Source organism: Manis pentadactyla, chromosome 10 (assembly GCF_030020395.1).
Source record: "Manis pentadactyla isolate mManPen7 chromosome 10, mManPen7.hap1, whole genome shotgun sequence".
Classification (NCBI taxonomy): Eukaryota; Metazoa; Chordata; class Mammalia; order Pholidota; family Manidae; genus Manis; species Manis pentadactyla.
This window is the reverse complement of record NC_080028.1, coordinates 92,549,387-92,575,896: the sequence shown is the minus strand read 5'-3', so window position 1 is coordinate 92,575,896 and position 26,510 is coordinate 92,549,387. Positions and strand designations below refer to the sequence as shown.

The 26,510-nt window shown below is 53.1% G+C and overlaps 1 protein-coding gene across 1 annotated transcript in view; it reads right to left on the bottom strand.

Moving 5' to 3' along the window:
• The window catches only part of CASTOR2 (cytosolic arginine sensor for mTORC1 subunit 2), a 52,958-nt gene extending 27,131 nt beyond the window's left edge, over positions 1-25,827 (bottom strand). The window contains exon 1 of the mRNA XM_057487219.1: positions 25,446-25,827. Within this exon, the coding sequence (XP_057343202.1) occupies positions 25,446-25,558 (113 nt within the window). The 5' untranslated portion in view covers positions 25,559-25,827. The remainder of the gene's footprint in view (positions 1-25,445) is intronic.
• Between the last annotated feature and the right edge of the window lie 683 nt (positions 25,828-26,510).

Below are 26,510 nucleotides of genomic sequence, written 5' to 3'. Positions count from 1 at the left end.
GCCCCACCTGATATTCTTCTGCCATGGAGCACCGGGGCCTTTTACCATAAGCCACGACCAACAGAAAAGCTTTGCAGCCTGCTCACGATGCTGGCCCTCAGGCTGTTCCAGGGGCTTTTCTTGCTGAAGGAAAACCAGGCGGATGGCGTTGTGTCAGGCTTTGTTCTCTTAACTAGCTGGGGCTTTTTCCTCTGTTTCTTCTGGGTCTTCATTAGGTCTCTGGCATTATTCACATTTCATTTCTACTGTCTTTAACAACTAGAAGCTGCTGTTTCAAGTTTTAGTTAGGAAAAAAAGCCCTGAATTTGTTCTGTGGTTTCAAGGGCAATCCTGAAGAGGAATTTCTTTTTCTGCTAAGACGGAGAATCAGCAGTGTGGCTAAAGGTGTCCACAAATTCTAGGGTTACATGCACAGGCAGGACAGCAAAAAAGGTGGGGGGGTAAGGCAGAAGGAATCCAAAGGGTCTGGATAAAGCCCCTGAGACCCAGGCAACAGCAGTGGCTTGATCAGTAAGTCATTCAACAAAGACAAGTTACTTAAGTGTCTTTATGTGTCAGACACTGTTTCAGGAGCTAGGGACACATCTTAAGTAATTGAACAATTAGACTTTACACTGGGGGCAGAATAATAAAATACTGCATCAGATGGTGGTGCAAATTAAAAAGCAGGGAAGGGGCAAGGACTGGCAGAACAGAGCTTGCAACTAAAGCAGAGCGGGCAGTGGCTGCCAGGGTCCAGGGGAGCAATGACTGAATGGACATGGAATTTCAGTTTGAGATGATGAAGTTCTGGAGATGCGTGGTGGTAATGATTGCACAACAGTGTCAATGTACTTAATGCCACTAAACTGTATACTTAAAAATGGTGAAGACAGTAAGTTTTATGCTATGTGTATCTGCCCATGATAAAAAAAAAATTGAGCAGGAATGGGCAGGTCTCTGCAAGACCTGCCGGAGGGGGAAGAGCAGGCGTGCTGCTGTCCCAAGGAGGGCAGAGGGGTCACTGTGCAGAGCCCTAGGGTGGACACATGGTGGGAGTGACAGGGGCCAGAGTGGCTGAGTCGTGGGGGAGGGAAACGACAGGCTGTGACATCAGAGGTAATGGGGAAGGACGATGCCTTGTGGTCACTTTAAGGACTGGGTGGGGGCCCTGAGACCAGTTAGCAGCCTATTCTTCGACTAGGTTGGCAAGAGCTGATGGCAGCTTGGACCAGGTTGGCGACAGTGGGCGTGGGTCTGTTGATGGCCAGGAAGTGAGACCAGGGAGGTGAGGTTGGTGAGAAACATGAGGCCAGGGCAGGGCACAACTATGTTCCATGGCCAGCCCTGTGGTCGGAGGCACCAGGAGGGCCATCAGCCTGCAGAGGTGGGCCTGGAATGCACAGAGGTTCCCCAACTGACTGCTTCAGCCCCTTCTTCCATGGAGACCTGGGGAGGTGAGGGACCTGGGGCTGGGGTCTGCCCTAGTCCTGAGCCAAGGGCCAAAGCACAAACTAGGAGGGCGAGGGGACCACTCTTGCTCAGGCACACCCAGTGGCCTGGGGCAGCGGGCAGGGTTGAACACAGCCTGGGGAAGGCCAACCTCTGGCCATGAACACACACTCGCAGGCAGGGCACACAGGAGACCCTGGCTGGTGGTTCCCTTTCTTCCCTGGGGTGACTGAGAAGGGAAGACCCCAGTGGGGACCTCAGCTTTGACCCTACCTGCCATGAGGCTGGACCACTTATTGATCCTCAACTCAGTCCATGTTCCTTATCTTTTAAGAGGTTTGGTAGCATCTCCCTTGCAGGGCAGTTTGGGAGTTAAGGGGGTTCTGAACACTCATGGAAGTGCTCAAGACCCTGCAAATAAGCACATGTGGTCACTCGATGCAGTCGGTCAAGGAGCTGGCCTGGGAACCCAGTGGAACGGGCTGTCCCACAGCATTCCTGTCTGGGGAGTGCTCAGGCCTTGCAGACAAGAGCATGCCTTCTGCTTGGAGGCTCTTGGCATCCCTGGTGTTAAATATTCTCTGCCTGAGTTCAGATCTCCCCATTCCTGTGGCCCTTGTCCCAATCAGAAGTACAGTCAGTGTCACACATGGGCCAATGAGCCCAGCTCAGCTCCTCCAGGCCTCCTGTCCCAGGGCACGTTCACACCCCCAGCTATCACCTCCTTGGCGATGACAACATCGATTGCGGTGCTGAGATTATTCACTTCCAGGCCTGTCTTTGTTAGCAAGACATCTGCTCCTGGGAGACAGGGATGAGTCTTTCTCATTCAGGCCTCCCCAAGCCTAGCACAGAGTCTGTGCACAATCAGTTCTCACTGAACGAACGTGTAGTATGACTTCCCATTTCACAGACTGGAAAACTGACGCTCAGGTGAGGGCGGCTGCTGAAGGTGCTGTGCAGTCCCTAGGGTGGGTGCAGGTGCAGCCTGCAGCATGTTCCCTATGAGCCAGTTCTTCCCCTGTGGGGCAGGCACTTCTTACACGTGTATAATGGTGGACATGGACAAGAGAATTTGTAACAACCTGTTCTCTAACATAAAACGTGGCTGCAATCCAGATGCCCGTTGCTGGGAGAGAAAGGGGAAAATAACACAAGAATATTACCTAGCCGTTAAAATGAACAACCTACAGTGACATGCAGAAATATGAGTCTCAGCAATATAATAATAGATGGAAAAATACGTCCCCACATTTTATGTACTGCATGGTACTCTTTTTACAGAGTTAAAAGTACCTACAAAAAAAATATATACACACCTTTAAGACTACATGTAGTTGCAAATATAACTAATAAAAAGGAAGCAAGGGAACAAAGAACATGGGTTGCATTGGGTGGGGGTCCAGGACAGGGGAGACCTCTGGTTAAATGTAGGTTACTGTCTAGACTTTACTTTTGCTAGGGCTTTGAATGCTGATTGTATTGTTAACATTAATTAATTAGATAAGCAAATAAAGGGGAGCTGTGCAAGGAGGCCAGATGGGTAAGGAGTAGGGCCTGAGCTGAGGCCCACTGGGCAAAGGTGAGGGGCTGCAGGCATGTCCTGGAGGCAGGTGCTTGTTCTCTGGGAACCTGGATCTGGTAGAACTTTAAGCAGCAGGCAGATGGGATTGGGGTCTGGCAGAAGGGCATGGAAGACCCAGCCACAGAACTGGAGCCCGGCAGGCTGCCAGGCCGCAGATAGGTATAGGAAATGTGACTAAAGAGCCACCCAGGGGAAGTGGCCAGAGAGGGCTCCAGGTGCCGGAATCAGGCAAGAGTCCCAGGATGAATGAGTAGGACTGGTCATGGGGCTACAACTCCTCTCCTTTGGGGTCATCCAACGTGGCCTTGGCTGATCGGTGATCTGGGGGTTCACTTTGGCTCCACTGACGTATCTGTACTCCCCAACCTGGCCCCCATGGTTCACCCTCTGTCTGACCCTCTCATGGTGCTGTGGGTAACGGGCTCTGTAAAGAGCACTGCTTTGGAGCCTGGGGTCAAGCCCCAGTTACAGCCACACAGCTACACAGTCCCTGAGCCTGTCCCTCCGCTTACAAAGAGGGGCAGAACCCCACTGATCACCAGGGTGAGGGGTCAGCGCCAGCTTCTTCCTGCCTTTCAGTTGGGGTGATGGCACTGATGTCCTCTGGTTTCCTCCTGACATAACTGGAAGCTTATTTAACTTGACCTGTTTCTCATACCTCCGCCGAGGACACAACCTCCTGTCCTTTCAAGGAGGCAAACAGCTTTTTGTCAGCACGCTGAACACGATAACCAAAACTCTTGACCCTAAGCAACCTGCAGCCCTCGTCCCCCGCTCCCTGCTCCAAGTCCCTGACACTAGTAACTGGGAACTGAGAGTCCCCACAGGGCTTGCTATTATTACAGGACTTGGGAACCAAGCTGCGGTTGTTGTCCTGTTGCCCGGCAACTCTGCAAGTGCCCTGGCTGCTGGGTCACTGAGAGCCTCTCATCTCCTTTGGACACTCCACTTCTGTGCCGTGTGCTGCTGGCTCTGGGGCGGGGTGTCTGGGTGGTCCCTGCGGCTGACCACATCCAGAGATGAGGCACCATTGTCCTCAGTTTGGAACCCCCCCGGGGGCCTGGCTTCTGCCCGCCCTCCCTGGGCAGCATCAGCTCATGCCTTCCTCTCCTGTCTCCCCACCCCCACCCTCTGCACCCCAACCTGCACCTCCAATTTCCTAAGATTTGGGCCCTCTCAAAACATCTCTGCTTTTTCACGCATCTTATCCTGTCTCTGGCCGCAGGAGGCCAGGACCAGGGCCTTCTCTCTCTGTCCCCACAGCGCCTCCCTCTCAGGGGCTTGTCTACACACTTGGCTTCCTTGTCTTAGTGATAAACAGGCTCAAGTTTCCTCCACCCTAAAAAGTCTCCCTCGTCCCCATCTCCTCCTCAGGCCACCACTTCTTCCCTCTCTCCACCCCCCACTACCACACAGGCCTCCAGCTGGTCACCAGAACCCTCCAGCCACTGTGGCTGGCCGGCCCCAGCCCTCCGCAGGTCCTGGCTGGCTCACCCATGAGCCCCACCGCCACGCCTCTTCCCTCATGCCCTCCTGTCCTTGATCTTTCGGCTGGACCCCACACGGCTGGCCCAGGCCTTCCCCTGGACACCAGGATCTACTGCGTGGCCTCCTCCAACTTCGGCCACTGACGCTCCTCTTTGCTTTCCTGTAGTGGCTGCTCTCCTGGTCCCCACCCAGGCGGCCCTGAGAGGGGACTCATGCCACACGTTTCCCCCAGCCATTGTACTCCCACGGTTCCAGCCACTGTGGCCCAGGCTTTCTCCCCTGCAACCGACATGGCTCATTTCTCACAGTTACCCTCTGAGAAAGGTATGTGATGGTTCACAGATGAGGAGACTGAGGACAGCAGCCTGTCAGGTCACTGAGCCTGCAGCATGTGCCCTCATCCTGAGAGAATGGAACGAGAGACGGTTCTGCTGTGTTCCCCTTGGGCTTGGCCCACAGCCGACCACCAGGGCACAGCAGAGGCCCGGGGCGGCCCCTACCCTGGGGCTGAGGCTGAGTCATCTCGGAGAACATTCTCATTTTCAATTGCTGTGGTTGCCTGTTATGGATGGACCGGCTGACACTGGAAACTCGATCTGTTTACTCTCAGATTCCTATCCCAGCAGAGCAAGGCCCTTGCAGGGGCCTCTCCTCGGGCATCCTGGGCGACAAGCCCCGGCCAGTCACAGCCCTGTTGCTGCAACGGATCAAACCAGGAAGGGGGAGTTTCAGTTTGGGAGCTGGTTGGGGACAGCCATTTCCAGATAAACTTATTTAGCAAACCCACTCTGAGATTTCAGATTTATGAACCAGATAAATTAGCAGAAGAGAACTGCAAGAGTCTGTTTAATTTGTAGAACAGCTGACCACGGGTTTCCCATTAAAACCACAAAGGGGGACTTTCCTGGAATCACCCAGAGAGGGAGGCATGGAATTAAGGCAGGAGGGCCTCTATGTGCCACCTCTTTCAGTAATGGAATCCTGGACCCATGGTGACCAGCCTCTGTGCATACCCCTAGGGAGGGGAAGCTCACTCCCTGTGACGTATTTCATTTCATCCTAGGGTAGCTTATTTCTAGAAAGATCTATCACTGTGGCCTCCTTTTAAAGGACACCCAGCTAGTCTTAATTCCACCCTTGAGGGACCTGTGGGTATTCTCACCAGCTAGGAAAATGACAGAGAAGGAGCCCATTAGGACCACTACCTCTTCCCAGAATGGGAACAGGGCTTATGGGCCAAAATCTACTGCTGAAAGCTCTGGTTTCAACCCTGGCTGCACACTGAACTCACCTGATGAACTCTAAAAAGCACCCAATGGGCCTGTAGATGTGATACAGCTGAAGTTGGAAAACCAGAGATAGGAGGCCAGCTCTCCTTGCTGGATGTCTGGGCCTTCCTGGCCAGGAGTGGCCACTGGCAAGCTGCCTAACCAGGGGCTTCAGCAGGGCAAATCCACCACCATGTTCTGGGTGAGCGCCTCACTGCAGAACTGTGCTCATTTAAGCAGGCTCTGCTTGCCCCTCCTGGGGCTGCCGCACGCCCTGCTCTACTCTGTTCATGTCTGCAGACTGCCTAGGGTACCTGTGGGGATGGCATTTCTGGGTCCTCAGAGACAGAGGGAGACACCCTCCATTGCTGTTCATATTTATTCCACTTCTGTGATCATTACCCCAAGCCTGGGCCCCTTAGCACCCTGAGTTACAAAACAGAGGTGACCACCCCTGTTGACTGCGAGGAGGAAGACAAAACAACGAACACCTTTTTGATGTCTTAGAGCTGCTTCCTAAGTCCGAGGCACCCTTGCCACCAGGAATGCCAGTACCCAGGGCGGCGTGTTCAAGCCGGGCATAGCAGTGCCTTTCTTCCTGTCCTCCTCGGGTCTCTCTATGTCACAAGGAGCACATGTGCTGAGCAGTCTGCTTGGAGATGGACACATGGCTTGCACCCAGGCTGGGCTTCAAGGGTCCCAGAACAAGGCTGGAGCGGGCAGAGGCGGTGAGGAGGCAGTCTGAAGGTACACGATTCTAACACACCCCCTTGGCAATTTTCCTCTCACCTGGCAGGTGCTGAGCAACAGCTCCTGAATGGCACTCTTCGTTTTAGGCAAGAAATGCTTTTAATGGATCAAATCTAGGCTTGGATCATAATTTCTCACCCATAACATTTCTTTTTAACTCCAAACTTAAAAAAAAAACTGTGGCATAACTTCCAGTAATAAGACATACAGATTTTAGGTGGACAATGAGATACGTTTTGGTGAATGTAGACCCCCATGTAACCACGACCCAATCAAGATGCTGGACATTCTTGTCACTGTAGGAGGTGTTTTCTGTCCCTTTCCTGCCAGTCCATACCGTCAAGAGGCAAACCCTGCCCCAGGACCTGCTGTCACAGATTCAGTTTGCTGTCTGCGTCACAGCCATGGAATCATGCTGTGTGAAAAATTCTGTGTCTGCCTTCTTTTGTGCAATGTATTGTTTTTGAGATTAACCGATTTTATGTAGTCTGCAATTGTTTTTATTGCTAAATATATATGTATGTTTATATGTGTTTATCACATATTACATTTTTATTTACCCTTTCTCTTGTTGATGACATTTGGTTGTTTCCAGTTTGGGGCTTATTTATGAACAAAGCCGCTAGGAACATCCTTACTTAAAAAATTCTGCATGGCTTCCTGTGCCCCAAATTCCCATAATTCCACAAAAGTAGCTCAAGCTTGCCCCACAAGAGTCCTTTGCACACCTTGGCCCACCCCAGCCCTCCCTGAGTCCCACTTTCTCCCTGGGGTGGGTCCTGTGGCTGGGTGTTCAAGCAGCACTCCGTCCCGAGGCTGAGACCCTGTGAGATGGGAAAGAGCCCCGCTGGGGCCTGGCAGAAACAGACACACTCAGCATCATCACACAATGATTGTGGTAAGGCTGTGAAATAAGGAAGGGTTTAGACAGAGCAGCAGGCTTCCTCTGCATGGGGTGGGGTGGCCGGGACGGGCTTCAGGAGGGATGCATAAGCTGGGAGCTGTAGGAAGAGATACAGGCAGAGGGGGCAGCCCATGGAGAGACCCTGGAAGGACAGTCCCCCCCAACTCAAGGAACAGAAATACCCTAGGGCAAGTTGAATCGTCTGTGGCCATGGAAAAAACGCTGAATATCTTCTACACTTTGTCAGACAGCGCTGAGTGGGCAAAAGCTCCAGAAGATGACACAGATGCAGACATGGGTCAGGACTGTTTGTACGTCAATGGAAAGATACCGTGGGTGGCCGGCAGTTCCCATCAATGTCAGGGTCGCAGTGGTGGTATTGTTCTTCAAACAATCAACAAAGTAACAGCAGGATCAATAGGTATGTCAGGGACCAAGGAGGATGAGTAATCAAAATCTGTGCACCTGACCTCCATTTAAAAAAAAGGCTTTGAAATGTTTGAGGGTGGGTGATGGCAGATCAGGTCCAAGTTTCAAGCAGCTTGCTTTGGCTGCACAGAGAGAGCTGTTCCTGCATCTCACAGAGGTCACGCTATTCAATCTCCGCACCCCTCTCAGCTCCTGCAAGGGTCCCATCTTCTCTCAGCTGCAGGGAGAGCTGTTGCTCATGCTCCATTCATCGTAGTCCATAGTGGTACCCCGAGGATGCCGGGAAGTGGGACCTGCAAACTGAAGCCCGTGAGTTTGGCCATGTCAGACCAGCACCAAAGTAGACTCCAGCCCCTGTGCTCCTCCACAGCCTGGAGCCCGGAAGGCCAGTTAGGACCCAACAGAAGGTGCACCCTGCTGCCACAGCCTTTACCAAGTTGGCAGTATCTGTCTAAGCCCCCAGAGCTGGACACAGACAGGCTGTTTCTGCAGGAGTCCCAGGGACAGGAAACAAAATTGGGTGGGAGGTAGGATGGAAGGAGGACCTCAATCAAGAAAAGCTTGTTAATGTCTAGAACAGGGGTCACAGCTCAAAGGTCTGCAAGATACGCAGGTAAAGAGAATGGGGAGTCAGACGCCCTTAGCATATTAGTTCATGGGAAGAGATGTTTAGCATTGACACTGAGCCCTTTTAATGAGCTCAGTCAGCCCTGAGTCTGGAAGAAAGAGCAGAAAAAGTGCTATTATGCCTATGAGTGCCTGACCTGTTTGCCTTTCTCATCACCATCCCATTAGCAAGATGGGCACACTGCGGGTCTGGACATAGTCTCGTCAGCAGGAGCAAGAGGTCTGAACCAGCCCAGGGTCTCGGCTCTTTCTACTGGTCCTCCTGCCAGGGGCTGGGGTGGCACAGGGGACACAGTTTCTGACCCTGTCGTAGTCATCTAGGGCTGCAAGAACAAAGTACAAACTGTCTGGTTTAAACAATGGAACTTGACTTCTCACGGTTCAGGAGGCTGGAAGTAGACTGAGGTGCAGGCAGGGCTCTTCCTGGCTTGCAGACGGCTGCCTTCCTGCTGTATCCCCACGTGGCCTTCCTTCTGCACCACACAGTGTTGGGGAGACAGCGGGTGAGCTCTCTGGTCTCTCTTAAGGGAGCCAATCCTACTGGATCAGGGCTCCATCCTTATGACCTCATTTGACACTCATTACCTCCAATTGGCCCGATCTCCAAATACAGTCCCACAGGAGGTTAGGACTTCAGCACATGAGTTTTGGGGAGACACATTCAGTCCATGGTACCTTTAAAGACGTCTTAGGCTACTGAGTAGAGACACTTGTGGAACAACTGGACAAAGGGGTTGAAATGAATACAAGCCCAGGGAAAACCATCCGGAATGGCTCCCAAGCTGAAGCAAAGGAGAGGAAGGAGCAATAGCCACATCATAGGCTAACAAAGCTGGGCGGGCGTAGGAAGGTCCCCAAAGGGGAACCCTCTGCAGGGCCTCTCTCTCAGGCCCTAAAGGACAGGGAGGACTGAGAGAGAAGGCAGGGCCTCCCAGGGATGGGCCGCATGGACTGCAGAGCTGGGAGATGATACGGCCGGGTGAGGGGAACACAGCTGAGTCCCTGCCTCCCCACTCCCAACCTCAGCGAGGACACGTATGTTTTCACAGTTGTTCTGACACAACTATTAGTGAATACCACCTGCAGAGCGCTTGTGCTGGGGCCCGGTAAAGTCCTGCGCTGCCCAGCAGCCTGGCTCCCCAGGGCCTGTGTGCACCCCTGGGGATTGGTATGACTGCCGTGTGCATGGAAAGCCCTTCTCTTTTGGGACTCAGTTCCATGAAACAGAAGAGCTGAAGATGTCAGGCTCGGTCTAGCCCAGAGCAGCCAACAACTAGGTGTTCTGCATGCTGTCCTCCACCAGGAAGGGTAGTGCTTATCCCGGTGGTGCTGTCCCGGTCCTCAGGGCTGTGTCCCCAGCCTCTAGCCCTGCCCCTTCCTGCCCTGAGGCAGAGAACGCGTTGGTCTGCTCTCCCCACCAGTCCCAGGCTTCCCCAGGCCAGAGTGCTCAGTCAGCAGTTCTGCTCACTAACTGGCCTGGGTCACCAGCCCCTGCTCCTTCCAAAGTGTTTAGGCACCTGGCCTGGGGGTTAACCTACCGCTGAAACACACCTGCCAACCGCCAGCCTGAGCTGTCGTGTTGCCCTAATGGCAAGAGCAACCGCCTGGAGTCAGAACCAGGGCCTAAAACCAACACAGACACCCAAGGGCCAGGTCAGCAACTCACAACCCAACCTCCCACCAACACCTCTGGTTTTGCTCAGTTTTTTGGTTTTGCTCAGTTTCTGCCTGTCGTCACCTCTCCCAGCTGCCTGGAGCAACTTGGTGACAGTCTAGCAGCTGACCAACCCTGCCCCACAGTGAGGAGGTCCAGGCTCTGAGGGCCTTCCATGGTCTTTGGGCCAAATACTTATTTCACTTTTATTACAATTCAAACTTGGCTATAACCAGCATCCCTGGGGCATGTCCAATTTGCCAAAGTCATTAAGACAGAGAATGGTATTAGGGAAAAAGAGAGCAAAAAGAACATAACAGTAAAAATGCAACTCTGACAAGCTGACCAAGTCAGTGTTATTACCCCACTTTGTAGGTGAAGATACTGAGGCTTGGAGAGATCAATGCCCTGCCGAAGGCCGTGACAGAATGTGCCTTGTGCACGCCTGGGAAGGGAGGTAGGTGGGTCAGGACATCCTCTGGGCCCCGGAGGCTGGGCCTTTGTAGTGCCACATCCTCTGCCCACCCAGGAAGTGGGTCACCTGAGGGGTAATCATCTTTGGCAGCAGCGAGGACCTGTCTAGAGCCCCCTAGGGTGAAAGGGGCCAGACGCTGCCTACTCACCACCCTGGGGCAGGAAGGAGTTTTTATGGGGTCTGGCACACTTTGCCCCCAGGACAGCTGTAAACTCCATGCTGCAGCCAGCCTGCAGGCCCTGGGGAAGGCGCTGCTCGGGCCATGGTGGTCCAGAGCCAGGAGCCTCCCATTTACCTAAGCTTAGCAGGAAAGTAGGATGGCCGAGGTGCTGGGACCTGGGATAGTTTCCAACAGTCCTGGAGGAGAGAGCACTCTGGACATGCAGGGGGGCAGTCCCTGGGTCGAGGGGACCCAGCTTCACAAGAATGGCTGAGCATGGTCTGGCTACCTGGGCCCCAGGGCTGGGGGACAGCTGCCTTCACCTGCACGTCGGAGGATGGAGAAGGATTGGCCTTAGAGATGAGCAGATGCCCAGAAATGAGAGCAAATATCTCGGGGAGTTTAACTATGGTGGGCCAATTACAGGCTGAGTGATCTGGAGGTGAAAGACTCTTAGTACCCTTGTAGCCCACTGGGACCTGTAAGATGGCTGGGGACGAGATGAATGGTGACAAAGAGCCCCAAACAAGAAGACAACCAAACACACCACCTGCAAACACACACACATGCCCCAGAATGGAAGGTGTTATATATGGGGGGCCCTTCCTTTCATCCACCAGGGTGTCTGATGACAAGCAGGGCAGTAGGGCTGTGGGAAGCAGGCCCAGGACACCCTGATGGCAGAGTGGGGACTAGAACATCTCTCTGGAGGCCCGATGTGAGGACTTTACCACCACGCAGATGCTCTGACCCAGGGCTCTGCTTCCAGGCATTCATCCACAAACACATGCTCTTGCGTGCAAAATGTGTGCCAACTTATATGTGACAGCACTGACTGTAAACAACAGCAACAACAGAAAAGGTTGGAAACAAATGTCCACCAGTGGGAGATGGGTTAAAGCTCAGAGTCCCCTGTTCTGTGGAAAACAGCAGCAGTTAGAAGGAAGCCCACGTGTCCCTGCTTAGGTGAATGTCAGCTGAGAAAGCTGCGGTGCGGAATGGGGGCATGGAGCATGAATTAATACAAATCTATTTGTACAGACAAACAAACAAAGGAGCAAATGATACACATATATTTGCATAAATATATAGGAAATATCACCAAAAATCCCCACTGATTTCATGACATCTGGGGGTGGGTACCGGGTGGCTGAAGAACAGGGGTTTCCAGGACCTTTTATTGAGCACCTCTGTGTATTTTTCAATTCTAATAAACTGTGTATTTATTTTCTATCCAAAATTTAAAAATTAGAAAAACCAACACAAAACAAAGAGGCAAGGAGGCCTCTCTGTAGGAGGCAGCAGGACCGGGTGCACTGCAAAGGCAGGGGAGGGAGGGAAGAGTGGGTGTGAGTAGTGTGTGCTGATTGGTGGGAAGAAGGGGTGTAGTGGCTGGGAGCATAGGGTCAGGAGCCAGACAGTTCTGGGGTCAAACCTCAGACCTGCTGATTCCATGCACTGTGATTCTCTCCCGCTTCCTGCCTGAGATGCACGGGATATCCCAGCCACAGCCTAATGGCAGGAGAATGGATGGGCCTCTGTGCGCCACCCCAAATTCTTATGTTGAAGCACCTAATCCCCAATGTGGGCCTTTGGGAGGTCATGAGAGTGGGTGGGACCCCCGTGATAGGAATCTGTCCTTATAAGAGGAAGAGAGAGATCCCCCTTGCTTTCTGTGTGTGTGCACGCGCTGAGGAGGCCTTGTGAAGACACAGGGAGAAAGCAGCAGTGTGCATGCCAGGAGGAGAGCCCTCACCAGGATGGGAACAGCCTGCACCCTGATCCTGGACTTTTCGCTTCCAGAACTGTGAGCAGTGAATGTCTGTTGTTTAAGCTGCCCAGCCTGTGGTATTTGTTATAGCAGCCCGAGCTGACTAATACAGGTGGCACAAGGAGGATTCAAACTCAGATCTGTCAAGACTCCAGGCAGGATACATGCTCTTTCTGATGATAATCCTCTCCACCCACTCACACTCCTGCCCTTGGACTTTCTTCTATTCTCACTATAACCTACGTTTGTTGTATAGTATGCATTTTACTGCATTAAAGAACACAAAATAAAAGATATACCATCTTAACCACTTTAAAGTGTACATATCAGTGGTATTAAATAAACTCACCTGTGGTGCAGTCGCCCCTACCCTCCATCCCCAAAACTCCCCGTTCTCCCCTCCCCCCAGCCTGATGCCCACCATTCTACTTTGTACCTATGAATCTGACTATTCTAGGGATTTCAGATAAATGGAATGATACAGTATCTATCCTTGTGTGACTGGCTTATTTCACTTGGCATAATAATCCTCATCCACATTGTAGCAGATGTCAGGACTTCCTTCTCTTTTTTAAGACTGAGTAATATTCCATTATATGGATAGACCATCATTTACTTATCCACTGGGTTAATGGACACTTGGGTTGCTTCCATGTTTTGGCTATTGTGAGTAATGTTGTTATGAACAGGGGTATAAATATCTGTTTAAGACCCTGCTTTCAATCTTCTGGGTTATGTACCCAGAAGTACAATTTCACTAGCTTATATTGCTTCAGCCCCGCCATGGGCCACATGGGCTAGGCCTCTGTGCTTTTGCACATGCTGTTCCCCCTTCTTGGAAGTCCCTTCCCTACCTTAATGCTTCAAGCCTGGCTCACTGCCACTGCTCCTGGAAGCCCTCATTGACCCACGCAGACTCAGTGGAACCTCCTCCTTGTATCCTGAGCTCCCCCTGTGCTTTGAAGACCTGCCTTTCATTAGACTACAGCATGACCAAGATCTCCTGCACTGTGTTGTCCACAATGAGTCCAGGGTCAGGGTTTGAGTCCTCATAGCACCAGCACTTTGCACAAAGTAGGTTGTGTAATCAGTGGAGAAAAAGGACGAAGGGGTAAGGAAATCACATACAGTAAGAAAGACCTTTCTCCACTGTGCAGCCTCTGCCTTCTCCAGATATTAGCCAGCAGATGGGCCTGATTCCCCCTTGAAGTGACCGACAAGCCCTCAGGAGGCTGGAGGCACAGCTTCCCAGACCATGCGCTCGCCTGGACCAGAGCAGCTCCCTCAGCCCCTCCCTGACCTGCACCTGCCTTTGCAGGAGAAGGGATGAGGCTGCGGGGGAAACCTGGGCTTGGGGGGATGCTAGAAGCTTCATTCTATGGCAGGATTCAGGGGTCCTGGCTTTTCCAATGTCTGACTTTTCATGGCACAACAGATGTGCAGAGCAGGCCTGCGGCCTAGGTGTGCACTGTGGAAGCTTACAATCTCCACATCTCCTGGCCCCACAACCCTGACTGTGCAGGACTCTAGACCAGGCCCCATCGAAGCCCCCTATGTGATCTCATTTAATCCGTGGAGCAGCCCCTGATGTGCGTGTTACTGCCTTCTCTGTTTTTCGAGGGGGAAACTGACAAGACCAGGCTATTAAACCAGGCTGATTTGGAGTGAAGAGCTGGGGAAGGGAAATGGGCAGAGGGAAGACAGGGCAGAGGGGGGCGATCACCCCGAATAGAGCTACTCTGATGAGTGTTTGGAGAAGAGCAGATAAAAATGGAAATGCTGTTTCATTGCTTTCCAGCCGGGTCCTCCCTATACCTGCGCCCCTCAGAGGCCTGGCTCCAGCAGCCCACGCGGCACCTCACCATTTATAAGTGACCCTTGAAAAGTCCTGGCCCCTCACTCCCAACTGTGATATTCTGTGTGGACAATGCACCCCAAAAGGACTGCTCAGCTCAGGGGGTCCGACCTGGGTGGGGGTAAATGAATTCTTCCCGGTGGCTCACCATGGGGCCCTCCTCATGCCAGAGCTGTACCTACCTGGGGCCAAGTTGTGGGAAGGGGAGCAACTGAGTCAGAGGCAGGCCCCAGCTCCTGCCCCTGAGAGCCTACCCATTCTCACCCCTACGGTATAACAGACGGTAATTCTGAAACCTCCCTCTGTCCTCGTATCAGTGTCCCAGATTCTACTGCAGGCCCCAAATTCTAACCCCATAGAAAAATGGGGGTGTGGTGAGGTTTCTTCCTACTTCTCCGGCTCACTCTGCATCACCACAAAGCTGGGGTGACAAGCTGGTATACCCATCCCGAGGCCTGGGATGCCACATTTAAATTCTCCTGCAGAAAACACAGCATGGACACGCTCACTGAGCTCTTAAGACCAGGAAAGGGTCAAAGCCCTGGGGGTCTCCCAGGAGGGATGAGCTTGTAAGACCCCTTGCAATCCCAGTCCCCCACTCCTGTCAGGCTTGGACTTCAGCTCTGCCTGTTTTCACTTGGGCCAGACCTTCCTGGCTGTGTAAAACACGACTGTCTTGCACTATCGCTGACCTGTGTTATGGATGAGGACCCAGTGCCCAGAGATGGGATGTGACTGCTGAGGCTGCACAGCTCATACATGGTGGGGCTGGGGCACAAACATCTGAGGCATAGTAGAGGTTGTCCCGGTCGGAGAAGCAGGTAAAGGGCACTGCAGGGGGAGGGGCAGCAAGAACGAAGAAAGAAAGAAAGGGAGGCAGGGCCCCGCTTTGGGAGGCTGAGTTCAGAGGGCAGAACCTCAGGGACTACAGGGGCCAAGACTTCATTTCAGAGCAGATCACACAGGATGGGATTAGATTTCTGCACAAATCAAAGCGGCCCTCCTGCTGAGAAAGAGGGCCTAGGGGGATGAGACCCACCTCCTGAAGGCTGCAGGGTTAGGTGAGGGGCTTGAATGGAAGGGGGTGGAAGGGGGAATCAGGGTACCGAGGAGGGAGGATTAGAGAAAACCTGATGTCAGAGAAATGGATGGGTGTGGGGGGCACCGAGGAGGGAGAACAAGGCTGGGCAAGAGAGGATGAGCACCATTTGGGACCTGCCAAGTCTGGGGTGTCCAAGCATCAGCTGGGCAGAGCCGCCCAGAGTACACCTACGGACCCCTCCTCCCGTGCTCACTGCCCTCTCCCTGGGTCCGTCTTCCCACAGCTCACACAGTCTGGGAATCCCCCGTCAGGTAAAAATCAGAATCAGTCATTCCACCCTGCAGCCATCAGATGGGCCCTGCCAATGATTTTGAAGCAGAACAGACCATTGGTGCTGTGGGATCAGAGGCCACCCTGCCCCTCGCCAGCTAGCAGTCCAGCCAAGGGCACTTTTGTCCTCCATAAATATCCACTGAATTCATATGAATGACCAGCTCCCCGGCTGTTGGACCCCCATGCCCTCGATGTAAAATTTCCCATTTAATCTTCACCACCATCCAAAGAGGTGGTTAGTAAGATGCTCATTTCACAGATGAGGAAATGGGGACTCCTAACAACTTGCCCAAGGCCACAGGGTTAGTAAATGGTGGACTTTGGGTTAAAAACATGTTTTCCTTTACTGTTTCGTGCAGGCACATCCCCTGAGAAATGGCCTTTTAGCACGAGATCCTCCCAACAGAGTTACGAGTGGGAATGAGTGGAGGGGGCACAGGCAGGTAAGGGCTGGGAGTAGGGAGTTGGCCTGAACCCCAATCTGCTTCAGGTCCACCATGTAACTTGGGCAAGTTACTGAGCAGTTGTCTCCCCTGTTGGCTGGGGTGGGCAACCCCTCCTTCCTTCAGACTGGCCAGGAGAGTAAATGATGGAAAGCTCTAACTCGTAGTAGGCTCTCAAGAAGAATCTCTGTGGTTAAGCTCTGTTCGCTCTCAATCCAAGTCAGTCACTGCATCAGTGACTTTGAGCTCAGAAGGAAAAAGACTGAACTTTGAGAACCAATTTCCACCCACTGCCTTTCTGCTCAAGAAAGGGAGTAAGTCATGGGGTGGGGAGGGGATCAAAAGGCAGGCAGGCCTGGGGCAGAGGTCATGAGGATGGACAGGAAAGTCCAGGGGAGCACCTAGGAGGCCCGGCCTGGTTTCAATGGAGAGCCAGCCTTTGAGGGAAAATTAATACCCTATCTTGAAAGTATGCACCTAGCTACTGCCCCAGGGTGAGCCCATGCAGGAGGGAGGCCTGACCTAACCCACTGCCAGGGCTGTTCGCCTCCTGGCAGCTGCAGCTCAGATCTAGTGGCCACAGCCTAGGCTGTGTCAAATGGGGGAGCCTCCTGCCAACTGCCACCTCATGAGAGCCTCCAGGTACTGCCCCTCCACACTGACTGACCCCCCCAGAGCCCACCACTCCGGCAAACCATTCAAGAGGGGCGAGGAACAAGAGGAATGTGGGGCCAGTCTCAGAGGCCCCAGGAGCCCCCACGGCCCACACGTGACACTTCCTTGCTCCAGCTCACAAGTGTGCCTGCTTTGGTGACACCAAATTCCTGCGAACTCGGTATCAGGAGGACTGTGGGGAAGCCTACCATGGGCCAGGTGCTTTACCCAGGCTCTCGTTTCCCCATAATACTGTTTGTCTGTGAAGAAACTGAGTATCAGTTCAGCGGCCCAGAGGTTCAGCTAGTAAGAGCCTCCAGACTAAGTACTGTGGTGGTTTTAGAACATGGACTCTGCAGCCAGAGGCCCTGGGTTCGAATCACTGCTCCTTGGGTATGCTGAATGTGAACTGCTGTGGAAAAAAGCCTGACAGTTCCTCAACATGTTAATAAACAGTTACCATCTGACCCAGGAAATTCCACTCCTGGTTATGTGCCCAAGAGAAATGAAAACATATATTCACACGAACACAGATGTGTTCACAGATGTGCACAGCAGTATTATTCACCATAGCCAACATGTGGAAATAATCCAAATGTCCATCACTGGATGAATAAACAAAATGCAGTATGTCCATGCAATAGAGTATTATTTTGTTGTAGGAAGGAAAGATGTGCTGGTACAGGCTGCAACATGAAGTTTGAACCCCTTATGTTAAGGGAAAGAAGCCAGCTGCAAGAACCACATATTGAAGGATTCCACTGACATGAAGTGTCCAGAATAGGCAAATCTGTTGAAGCAGAAGGTAGATGAGTGTTGCCAGGGGCTGGGGGTGAGCTCGGAAATAGGGAATGACTGCTTAATAGGCATGGTTTCTTTTGGGCTAATGAAATGTTTTGGAATTAGACAGCAGTGATGGTTGTACAACTCTGTGATATATCAGAAGTTACTGAATGGTGAACTTCAGTGGGTGGATTGTACAGTATGTGAGTCTGAGCTCAATAAAGGTGTTAGTTGTCTTGCTAGTGTGAGCTCTTTCTCTTAGCCTCAGTCTGCCATCATGCTGCCCTGGCTCACTGCCACCCACCTGCCACACTGCCCTTTGGTTCCACACAGCCCTCCACCCCAGGGTGCTACCTGGAGGAGGTGATGCTCAAGCTGATGCCAAGAAGAGTGTTAGGCTGGAGGACTTGTGAGAACTGTCTGGCTGGGCTAAAGCGTGGGTGGTCACACATTCCCGTTTGCCCTGTTCCTATTGTCCAGGGTAATTATTTTTAGTTCTCCCTGTTACTCTCAAAAGTGTCCCCATTTGGATGATAAATTACATAGGCACTATATTAGTTACTTATTGCATAACAAATTACCTGAAAACTTGGTGGCTCTAAATGACATAAACTTATATATGCTCTCTCTCACAGTTCCTAAGGATTAGGAATTTGGGTGTAGCTCAAGGGCACATTTCTGGATGAGCCCTTGTGAGGTCAAGGTCAAGGTCACTGGAAGGCATGCCTGGGGCGGTAGAAGGTTTTCCAGGTAGCTCACTCACGGGCTGGCTGTTGGTGGGAGGCTCCAGGCCTCCCCACTGTGGGGCTCTCCACAGGGCTGCTTGAGTGTCCTCACAAGATGGCAGCTGGCTCCTACAGAGCAAGGCATCCAGGACAGAGATGGAGAGGCAGGGCACAGCCCACACCAGGCAGTGGCTACGCTTTCATGCCCTGCGTCAGAAGCCTCATAGCATCTTGCTGCCAGCTTCTAGTTGTTAGAACAGTCACAAATCCAGACCCCATTTAAAGGTGGGGGAGCTCTAGCTTTTGAAGAGAAAGCGTCAAAGGACTTGGGATATTTAAAAACTACCACAGTTACTCAAAAATAGGGCATGGGTGATATACAGATGGGACAAAGCCAGAGAGGACAGAAGTTGGATCAAGGAATATTCACAACGTCGGGTAAGGAGACTGAACTGGGAGCAGGGGGCAGTCTGAGATGGGTTTTGAGCAGCCAGAGATGTGGTCAGGGATTCAGGATGAAGCATGACATCCACCCCAGCACTGGTCTGGGGCAGCCACACAGCCTCCACTCAGCCCCTGCATGACCAGCAGTTGCCTCCCTTCGGGTCCTTAGGCCTGTCTGTCACCCTCTGCCTTTTGTGGAGAACACACCTTTTCTTCCTATGGAACGGAAGCTGCTTGTGTGTTTCCCACTGAGTGTACACATAGCAGGTGCAGACTGCAGGGTTTCTGCATGAATGAAATGTACCAGTTTGTACCATCCCCAAGCTGTGGTCACACTGGCCACAAGTCCCTGCTTATGCTCTGCACTCACCTTTGTCTTTTCAGCCTCCAGGCCTTCGCTGGGGCTCTTCCTCCTGCCCAGAGGGCTCTGGCTGTGCTAACCATCTGTACTGCCCTGAAGGCAGACAGACTGGAAGGGAAGCTGTTTGGATAACTCAGGGGGAGATGAGCAGGCCTGGCTGTGACAGAGGCTGTAGGCACCGGCAGTGGGGGATGGGGGTGGTAGACCACGCTGAGCAGTCAGGTGCAGGGCAGGCCAAGGACAACACTGTGCTTTTCCTACCTGGGTTCCTACCTGGTGCTTGGAAGCTGGGGCTGAGCCAGCCCCTTGCTCTGGGGCAGTAGGAGGCCGCTGCCCCAGGCGGGCATGGGAAATGGTCCCAGGGCTCCGCTTTTCCCACCTGCACCCCTCCCCTGATGCATCTGTGCCCATCCACTGCTTCTGCCTGCCTAGTGGAAGTGCTTTCTTTCATCCCCAGCACCTCCACCTCCTGACATTTTCCCATTCTACCTAGACTCAGTTCAAAGGTGCCACCTCCTCTAGGAAGGCTTGTTTGCAGCTCAGGGGTCTTAGAGCACTTTGGCCACCCCTTCCAGAAGCCCTAAATGCCTGCTGTCTTTTCTAGGTTCCTGGAGGGCAGTGACAAAATATCTACCTCCTGGAATCAGAGTGTCATTGTGTGCATGTTTTTAAGAAGCCTTAAAACGTCTCCTAACCCTGAGGTTTTCAAACTCCAGCCTTGTGCTGGTCAGCTTAACCAGGGCATTTTCTTGCTCAGGTAACATTTACTGGAACATCCAGTGAACTGGGCTCTATTCGAAATGCTTGTCATGGTTTGTCTTATTAAGTCCTCATGATAACCAAAACAGTGAATATGATCATTATTCTGGCTTTCAAGGTAAGAAATTGACAGCACAGAGAGGTCAATCAACTTGCCTGAGGTCTGAATGCCAGGATGGGGCGGTGCCACGTCCCAGGCCTAACTCCCTGCTGGCTTGTCTTTCCCTAACCTGCAATCAAATGGTGATTTCTGACCAATGTTCTCATGAAAACGAGGCCTTTAGATGGACTTTTTGCTATTTTGAACTTTTCCCCTATAAATGCCTCTTAAGTCTTTAGCGTGCAATATGGCTTGTTGGCAAGAGTCCCCACAGGCAGCAATATGAGTGAAAGCGTGCAGTCCAAAATGCACCGGAGACCTGCAGACAGGGGATCTGGCCCAGATGGGCAGTACTGGTTTCTGTGGGCACACACTTACTGCATACTCACCTAGGTGCTTTCTCTGCCAATCCAATGAGTTAGCCTTCCTAAAATGGAATTTAAAGATAGAAGCATTTCATGGGTGAAAAAAGTGGGTACCCCAGCTGCCTGATGCCTGGATGCATTTCAGGGTAATGACCTGGCCCCTAATTCATTGCTATGGCCTCTGAGCCACATCTCTGCTCAGAGGCCCCCTGGAGATGGGGCATCCAAACCAGTGTGCTTTTAGGCCTGGCCGAGTGGTCACCAGGACAGGTTCTACGGCCAGACCTCCTGGGTTCATCCTAGCTCTGCCACTTCTTTGTGTCCTTGGGCACTCAGGTGTCTTGGTTTCCTCCTCTGTAAAATGGGGACAATCCAGCTCGGACTTGGGGTTGTCATCACTGTTTTCACCCCATACTAGCTGCTGCCATTTGTGCCTTCCCTAGCCACAAGCCCCCAGGCAGCAGTGAATCCTGACTGGTCCGTGATGGTCTCATTCCCTGCGCCTGTGATTGGCGTAGGCATGCTCATGTGACCCAGTTCCCATCAATGAGATAAGGAAGTCTGTGCAGGAGGGGGGCGTGTTCCGGGAAAGGTTTTCTCAGAAACACTCTGGAGATGATAGCCCTTTCCCACCACTGGGTTTGCACCGATTCTCCCCAGGTCCTAGACTACATTATCAATCCTTTAAATTGACCTCCCAGAGTAGTCCAGCTCATAGCCTCTTACCATGCAAAGTCAAACTTATTGTTTAGGCCAGCCAAGTCATGGCTTTTGTTATTTGCAGCCCAAAGCATCCTGCTGATATTCTATGGTCGGTCATATTTTATCTTCTTGCAATTACGCCCATTAATACCAGCCGGAGGAAGGGTCTGAGCTCAGCTGTGCACTCAGGGAAGACTTCCTGGAGGAGGTGAGGCTAGTATGGTATCTAAAAGAATGAGTAGATGGACAAAGTGGGCAGGGCAAAGAATAACATTCCAGGCCTGAGGCTGGAGGCACTATAGGTGTGTGTGTATGTATGCACAAGAAATAATCTGAGTGGCTGGGAACCATAAGAATTAAGGCTGTTAAGTGAGGTGGGGTGGGCTCAGTGAGCCCTCAGCTAGGCTACCGACCCTTTGGCTATCACAAGGACAGAGGGGAAGCTCTGTAGATGGCCTTGATTTTATTCACCCAGGGTCTCACCCTCTGGCTTTGTGCCTAGAATAAGTGCACTCAACTGGGCCTTCTGCTCCCATTCCAGCCACACCCAGATGCTGTCCCAAGAGTCAGGGTGGAAAGACGGGGAGGGCGCTAAGTCTTGCTTCTCTAGGTGTGATTCTGCCTGCCTTACATCTTCCAGCCCCCAGGGCACTCATAAGAGACTGGCTGAAATCTGGGTCACTCTGCACGGGTTGGACATCCATCAAAGAGGCAGTTACTAAGTGCCTACAAAGCAGTGTGCTAAGCACAGTAAAGAAAGGACCTGGTTCAAACCCCAATACTGCTTGTGACCTTGAGCAAGCCACTTTACTTCTCCAAACCCAGCGTCTTCACCTTTTTGTAAGAGATGGTGAAATCACTGTCTCTTATTTCTGGTACTGGGGGCTGGGAGGAGGAGAGGTTAAGATGTACAAAAAGCTTGGTGAGAGTAAGCACTATAGTCCAGGAGACTCAGACAAGCAAACAATATGTTGTTATGGACAAATGTTGAGAAGGATGAAAAGTTGAGGGAGAGAGCTTCTGAGCAGGCAGTGAGGAAGAAGAAGGTCTACCTTGGAAGTGATGAGGGACAAGTTTTCCTGGTAGAAGAAAAGGTCCACCAGCAGGGTGGGACACAGGACGCACACAGGTTCCATTCTGTGCTCCTCCTGCCTTTAGAACAGTGCATTGCCAACAAAAGGGTGGGACAGAACTGCTGAATATAGGTGTCACTGCAACCTATACTTGCACATCTCCGAGCTTAAGCCAGAAAGACACAGATTCAAATCTCAACTCTACCACTTGCTCTGTGACCCTGCACAAGTCACTTAACTTCTGAGCCTCAGATATTTTCTTTGCAAAGCAGGTGTCAAACCTAATTCACAGAGTGTTCTGTGGTATATGTGGGATCTAGGACCAGGATTCCCTTTTACCCCAGCTAGTTCCTATTTTAAAGCCCTAAGATCCAGTGCCACCTCCTGTAGGGAGCCTCCCAGGCTTCCTCAGGCCAACCCCCAGGTCCCTCTGCTTCCCCATTAGATCCCCCCTTTACTTGATTGCCTCTTTCTTCTTTCCCACCAGGCTCTGGACTTTGAAGAGTGTATCCTGGCATCTCTTGGACCCAGATGCACCCCCACACAGAGGGGGTATCTACTAATGCCAAATCCCTCCCCAGCCTCCACCCAGGGAGACACCAGAGGAAGGAAGTGAACATGTCTGCTGGGGATGAGGACAGTTTCAGGGTGATGTCACTAGATCTTGAGGGTCGAACAAGAATTCACTGGGGTGGGGGGGTGTTCCAAGCAAAGATGGAAGTACCAAAGCATGGAGGTGTGAAGGGAAGGATAAAGGGAATTGTGGGTGACCAGAGTTTTTGGCAGAGTGAGAAAAGATGAGGATTCTGGACTCAAGTCCCAAAGGCCTCATGTCTCCCAGGGATTCGATCCTATTAGGGAAATAGCTGAAAACTTGTAAGCAGGCAGCACAGAGAGAGAGAGAGACAGAGACAGAGAGAGAGAGAGGAGAGAGAGAGAGAGAGAGAGAGAGAGAGAGAGAGAGAGAGAGAGAGAGAGAGAGAGAGAGAGAGAGAGAGTGTGTGTGTGTGTGTGATGCACACATGCACATGCCGCCAGTTTGGGCTAAACTTTGGTTGCTGCGGTGGGGAACCCACAGGGCTATGGACTATCACTTGGGGGCAGGGACGGATGAAAGAATAAAACAGGACCAAAAGTTCTCCCTGGATGGTTGATTATCGCAAATATGTTAGATAATATATCCACACCCCATTGGCCCTTATACTTGCTAAAAAGCCAGTTTCCACAATCATTCCATGCTGTACACACAGCAGCTCTGGGAAAGCTAATGGGCCAACAGGCGCCATCTTCATTACTTGCCAAGGTCCTGCAGGCAGTAAGGGGCTAGTCACAACCCAAAGCCAGTGTCCTGGTCCTGAGTGCAGGGAGGGCAGGCCTTCTGCCTTTGGACAAGTGTGCTCAACACACTACAGCCAGCCGTGGAACTGGAGATGACCTTTGACCTCTGAGTCATCTTGAGACTGGACTAGTCACCTGGGCCTCAGACCAGCTGTCTCCTCTAGGAGATGGAGAAGCGGGACCCATTGGGGGGCAGGTTGTCTGTAGTAGACATGTCAGCAGGCCCTCCTGCCCCCAGGACATGCCCATCCATAAGGCCTCTGAGCTGGACCCTGGGGAGGGGCCTGGAGAGGGCCAGTCTTTCCATAATGGGAAACGGGCAGCAGGGGGGACCCCTTTTCTAAGAGGCCCCCAGTGCCCCCTCCTTCCACCCAGCACCCAGGCACCACACAGCAACAGCCTGAGTCATCATTCCATTTTGAACGGTAGCGGAGAAATCAGCCAGGGGTCTGCCTGGGGCTGAGGGCCAAGGTTGGAAAAACAGGGCCATTTCTTATTGCCTTTCTCTTACCAGCCTAGGAGTCTCCAGACAGCCCGAGGGGGTAGGGGGCAGAGGGCAAGTACATGAGGGACTGTGGGGTGTCAAGAGCCAGAGGGGGCCAGGGGGTTCAGAATCTGAGCTGTTGGCTTTTGTTTGCAAATGACCTGTTTAATAATTACCTTTGCAATCAAAGGAGCCAGAGCTCAGGGAAGGCAAGGATTTCAACCCTCCATACCCCACGGAGCAGCCAGGGAAGAAAGTAAACAAGATGCCACTGGCAGATCTCTGCTTCATCTCGCGAACAATGGCAGGACTGAGCTGCCCGCCCAGACACACACATCAAAGTGAGATTTGCAGGCAATAACTTTTAACAGGCAGATAAGAAGCTTGGGCTGAATTATTTCCCTGCACCCTGGGAGCTGCCCTGAGCTCAGCGCCCACGGCGGCAGCCTAGGGGCCCGTCATTTGCACGTTAACCTTGACCCATAGTTCATATTACGGGAAGGGAGAAGCACCTCAGCTCCAACCTCGGAAAAAATCCAACCGGCAACGACTTCATCCCTTAAAACGGTCACGACTGTGGACAAACAAGGGCTTTAAGTTACAGCAGTTAGCTCACACTCACACTCCACTGGGCTACGGCTCCTTAAAAAAAACTACCCTAATCCAAGCACCCATCGGGGCTCCCAAAGTCAGACCCAGACCTGTTTGTGAGAAAAATCCAACTTTTTTTTTTTTTTCAACCTCCCAAGGCCTTCAACTATTTTTCCCCCTGCAGCATCCAAGCCCAGCCTCAAGGCAGAGCCATAAACACGCCCGCTCCTCCCCCTTACACTGTTCGGCAAAACACCACCCCCCTCCACCTTCCCGGACCTGGAGGAGAAAGAGCCAACGAGACCCTCGCCTGCAGCCTCTCCCCTGCCCTCCCCCAGCCACTCGCGCAGTCCGCAACCCTCCCAGGCACCTTGAGATAAACACCCACTAATGATTTTATGATTTTCTGCTCCGGGTAGCCGCGCTCAGCAGAATCCCTCCCCCCTCCCTCGCGACGGGGGCCGGCCCAACCGAGGGATTGGGGGATGGGGGTGTTAGTTTGTTTTTTCCACTGCTGGGTCCCCACACCTGTTTTTCATTCATTCATTCGTTCGTTCATTCACCGAATCATCACTGCAGCCCCCCCGGCCCTCCTGATCTTCGGGAGCGGATGGGAGAGAGGGGGCTGAGATGGGGACAGACAGCGACTGGGGTGCACCCAGGGTAGGTGGCCAGGGTGAAGGACCCCGCTGGAGGGCAGACTGGGGGGCTCTGTCTAAAACAGGGCGAGCAGTGGGGTACGGGCGCTCCCCGGGGCTCGAAGTTGTTTTCCGAGCGGCGGCGGCGAAGACAGCCACCCGGGTGCGCCTCTTTGTCTCTCCCCGGCCCGCGCCGCGTCCCCGCGCGCTCACCTGGTCTTGGAGGACAGGAAGGCAAGTTTGATCAGGCCGTAGGTGAAGAGCGGGATACTCTCCTTGGCGACGCTGGCAACTTGCAGCCGGTGCTCCAGGATGTGGAGTTCCATCGTCCGCCCGCGCTCCGCTGCGGCTCATCGGCGGGGGGCAAGTCGCGGCCCCCGCCCCCTGAGCGCCCAGCCGGCACCGAGCGCCGCGGGCAGCCGGCCCGGGGACCGGGACCTCGTTGCTTGGCGGGCCGGGCCGGACAAAGGGGAGGCCCGCCGAGCCGCGAAGGGCCGCGGGCGGCGGGCGGGCGGCGGGCGGGTGGCAGGCGAGGGCGGCAGCGCTGGCGGAGCAGCGGCGCCCGGCGCGGAGAGCAGCTGGTGTTCGCTGTAACAAACAACTTGCCACTCAAACGCCGGCCCGCTGGGCATGCGCGGCCGCGGCGGGGCGTGCCGGGACTTGTAGTCGCGCGCGGCTCGGGCGCCGCCGGCTGCTGATGTCAGGGGCTGGGCGGCCGTGCGAGGGGCCGGGCCAGTGCCCGGCGAGTGCTGGGGTATGGCTCCCCGCCGGGTCCCCGGGGAGGCGGAGGGCCGAACTGCGGGGCCCCTAGAGCCAGCCTGAACCTGCGGGCAAGCTCCCACTCGGAGCTCGGGACTGTGTCTTTTGGAGTGCTAAGCTAGCAGCCAGCATAACTCCCGCACTTGAGGAGGCCCAAGTCTGGAAGGGGAGGGATTTGGAGACCCCAGTATTTTTCTTGGTGCAAAGAAGCAAAAGCGAGATGGGTACTGCAGACAGACCGGGTCGAGGGGTGAAAGGGGGTTCCATGGAGAAGGGGACAGCGGGCTGGGTTCTTAAGGATGAATGGGAGCTCGCTGAGGAGGGGGCGGGGGCGCGCGAGGATGCAGGCCAGCGGCCTTCAAGGCAGAAGAACAGCGTGTCCAAAGGCACAGAAGCGTGAAAGCCCCTACGGGGCTGTGTTTGGCTTTGTTGGAGCGGAAAATGTGAGGGAGGAGAGGCAAGAGATAAGGCAGGCGCAGTCACCAGGAGACCGGTCGAGAGGGGTCATGTGTGCAGAGC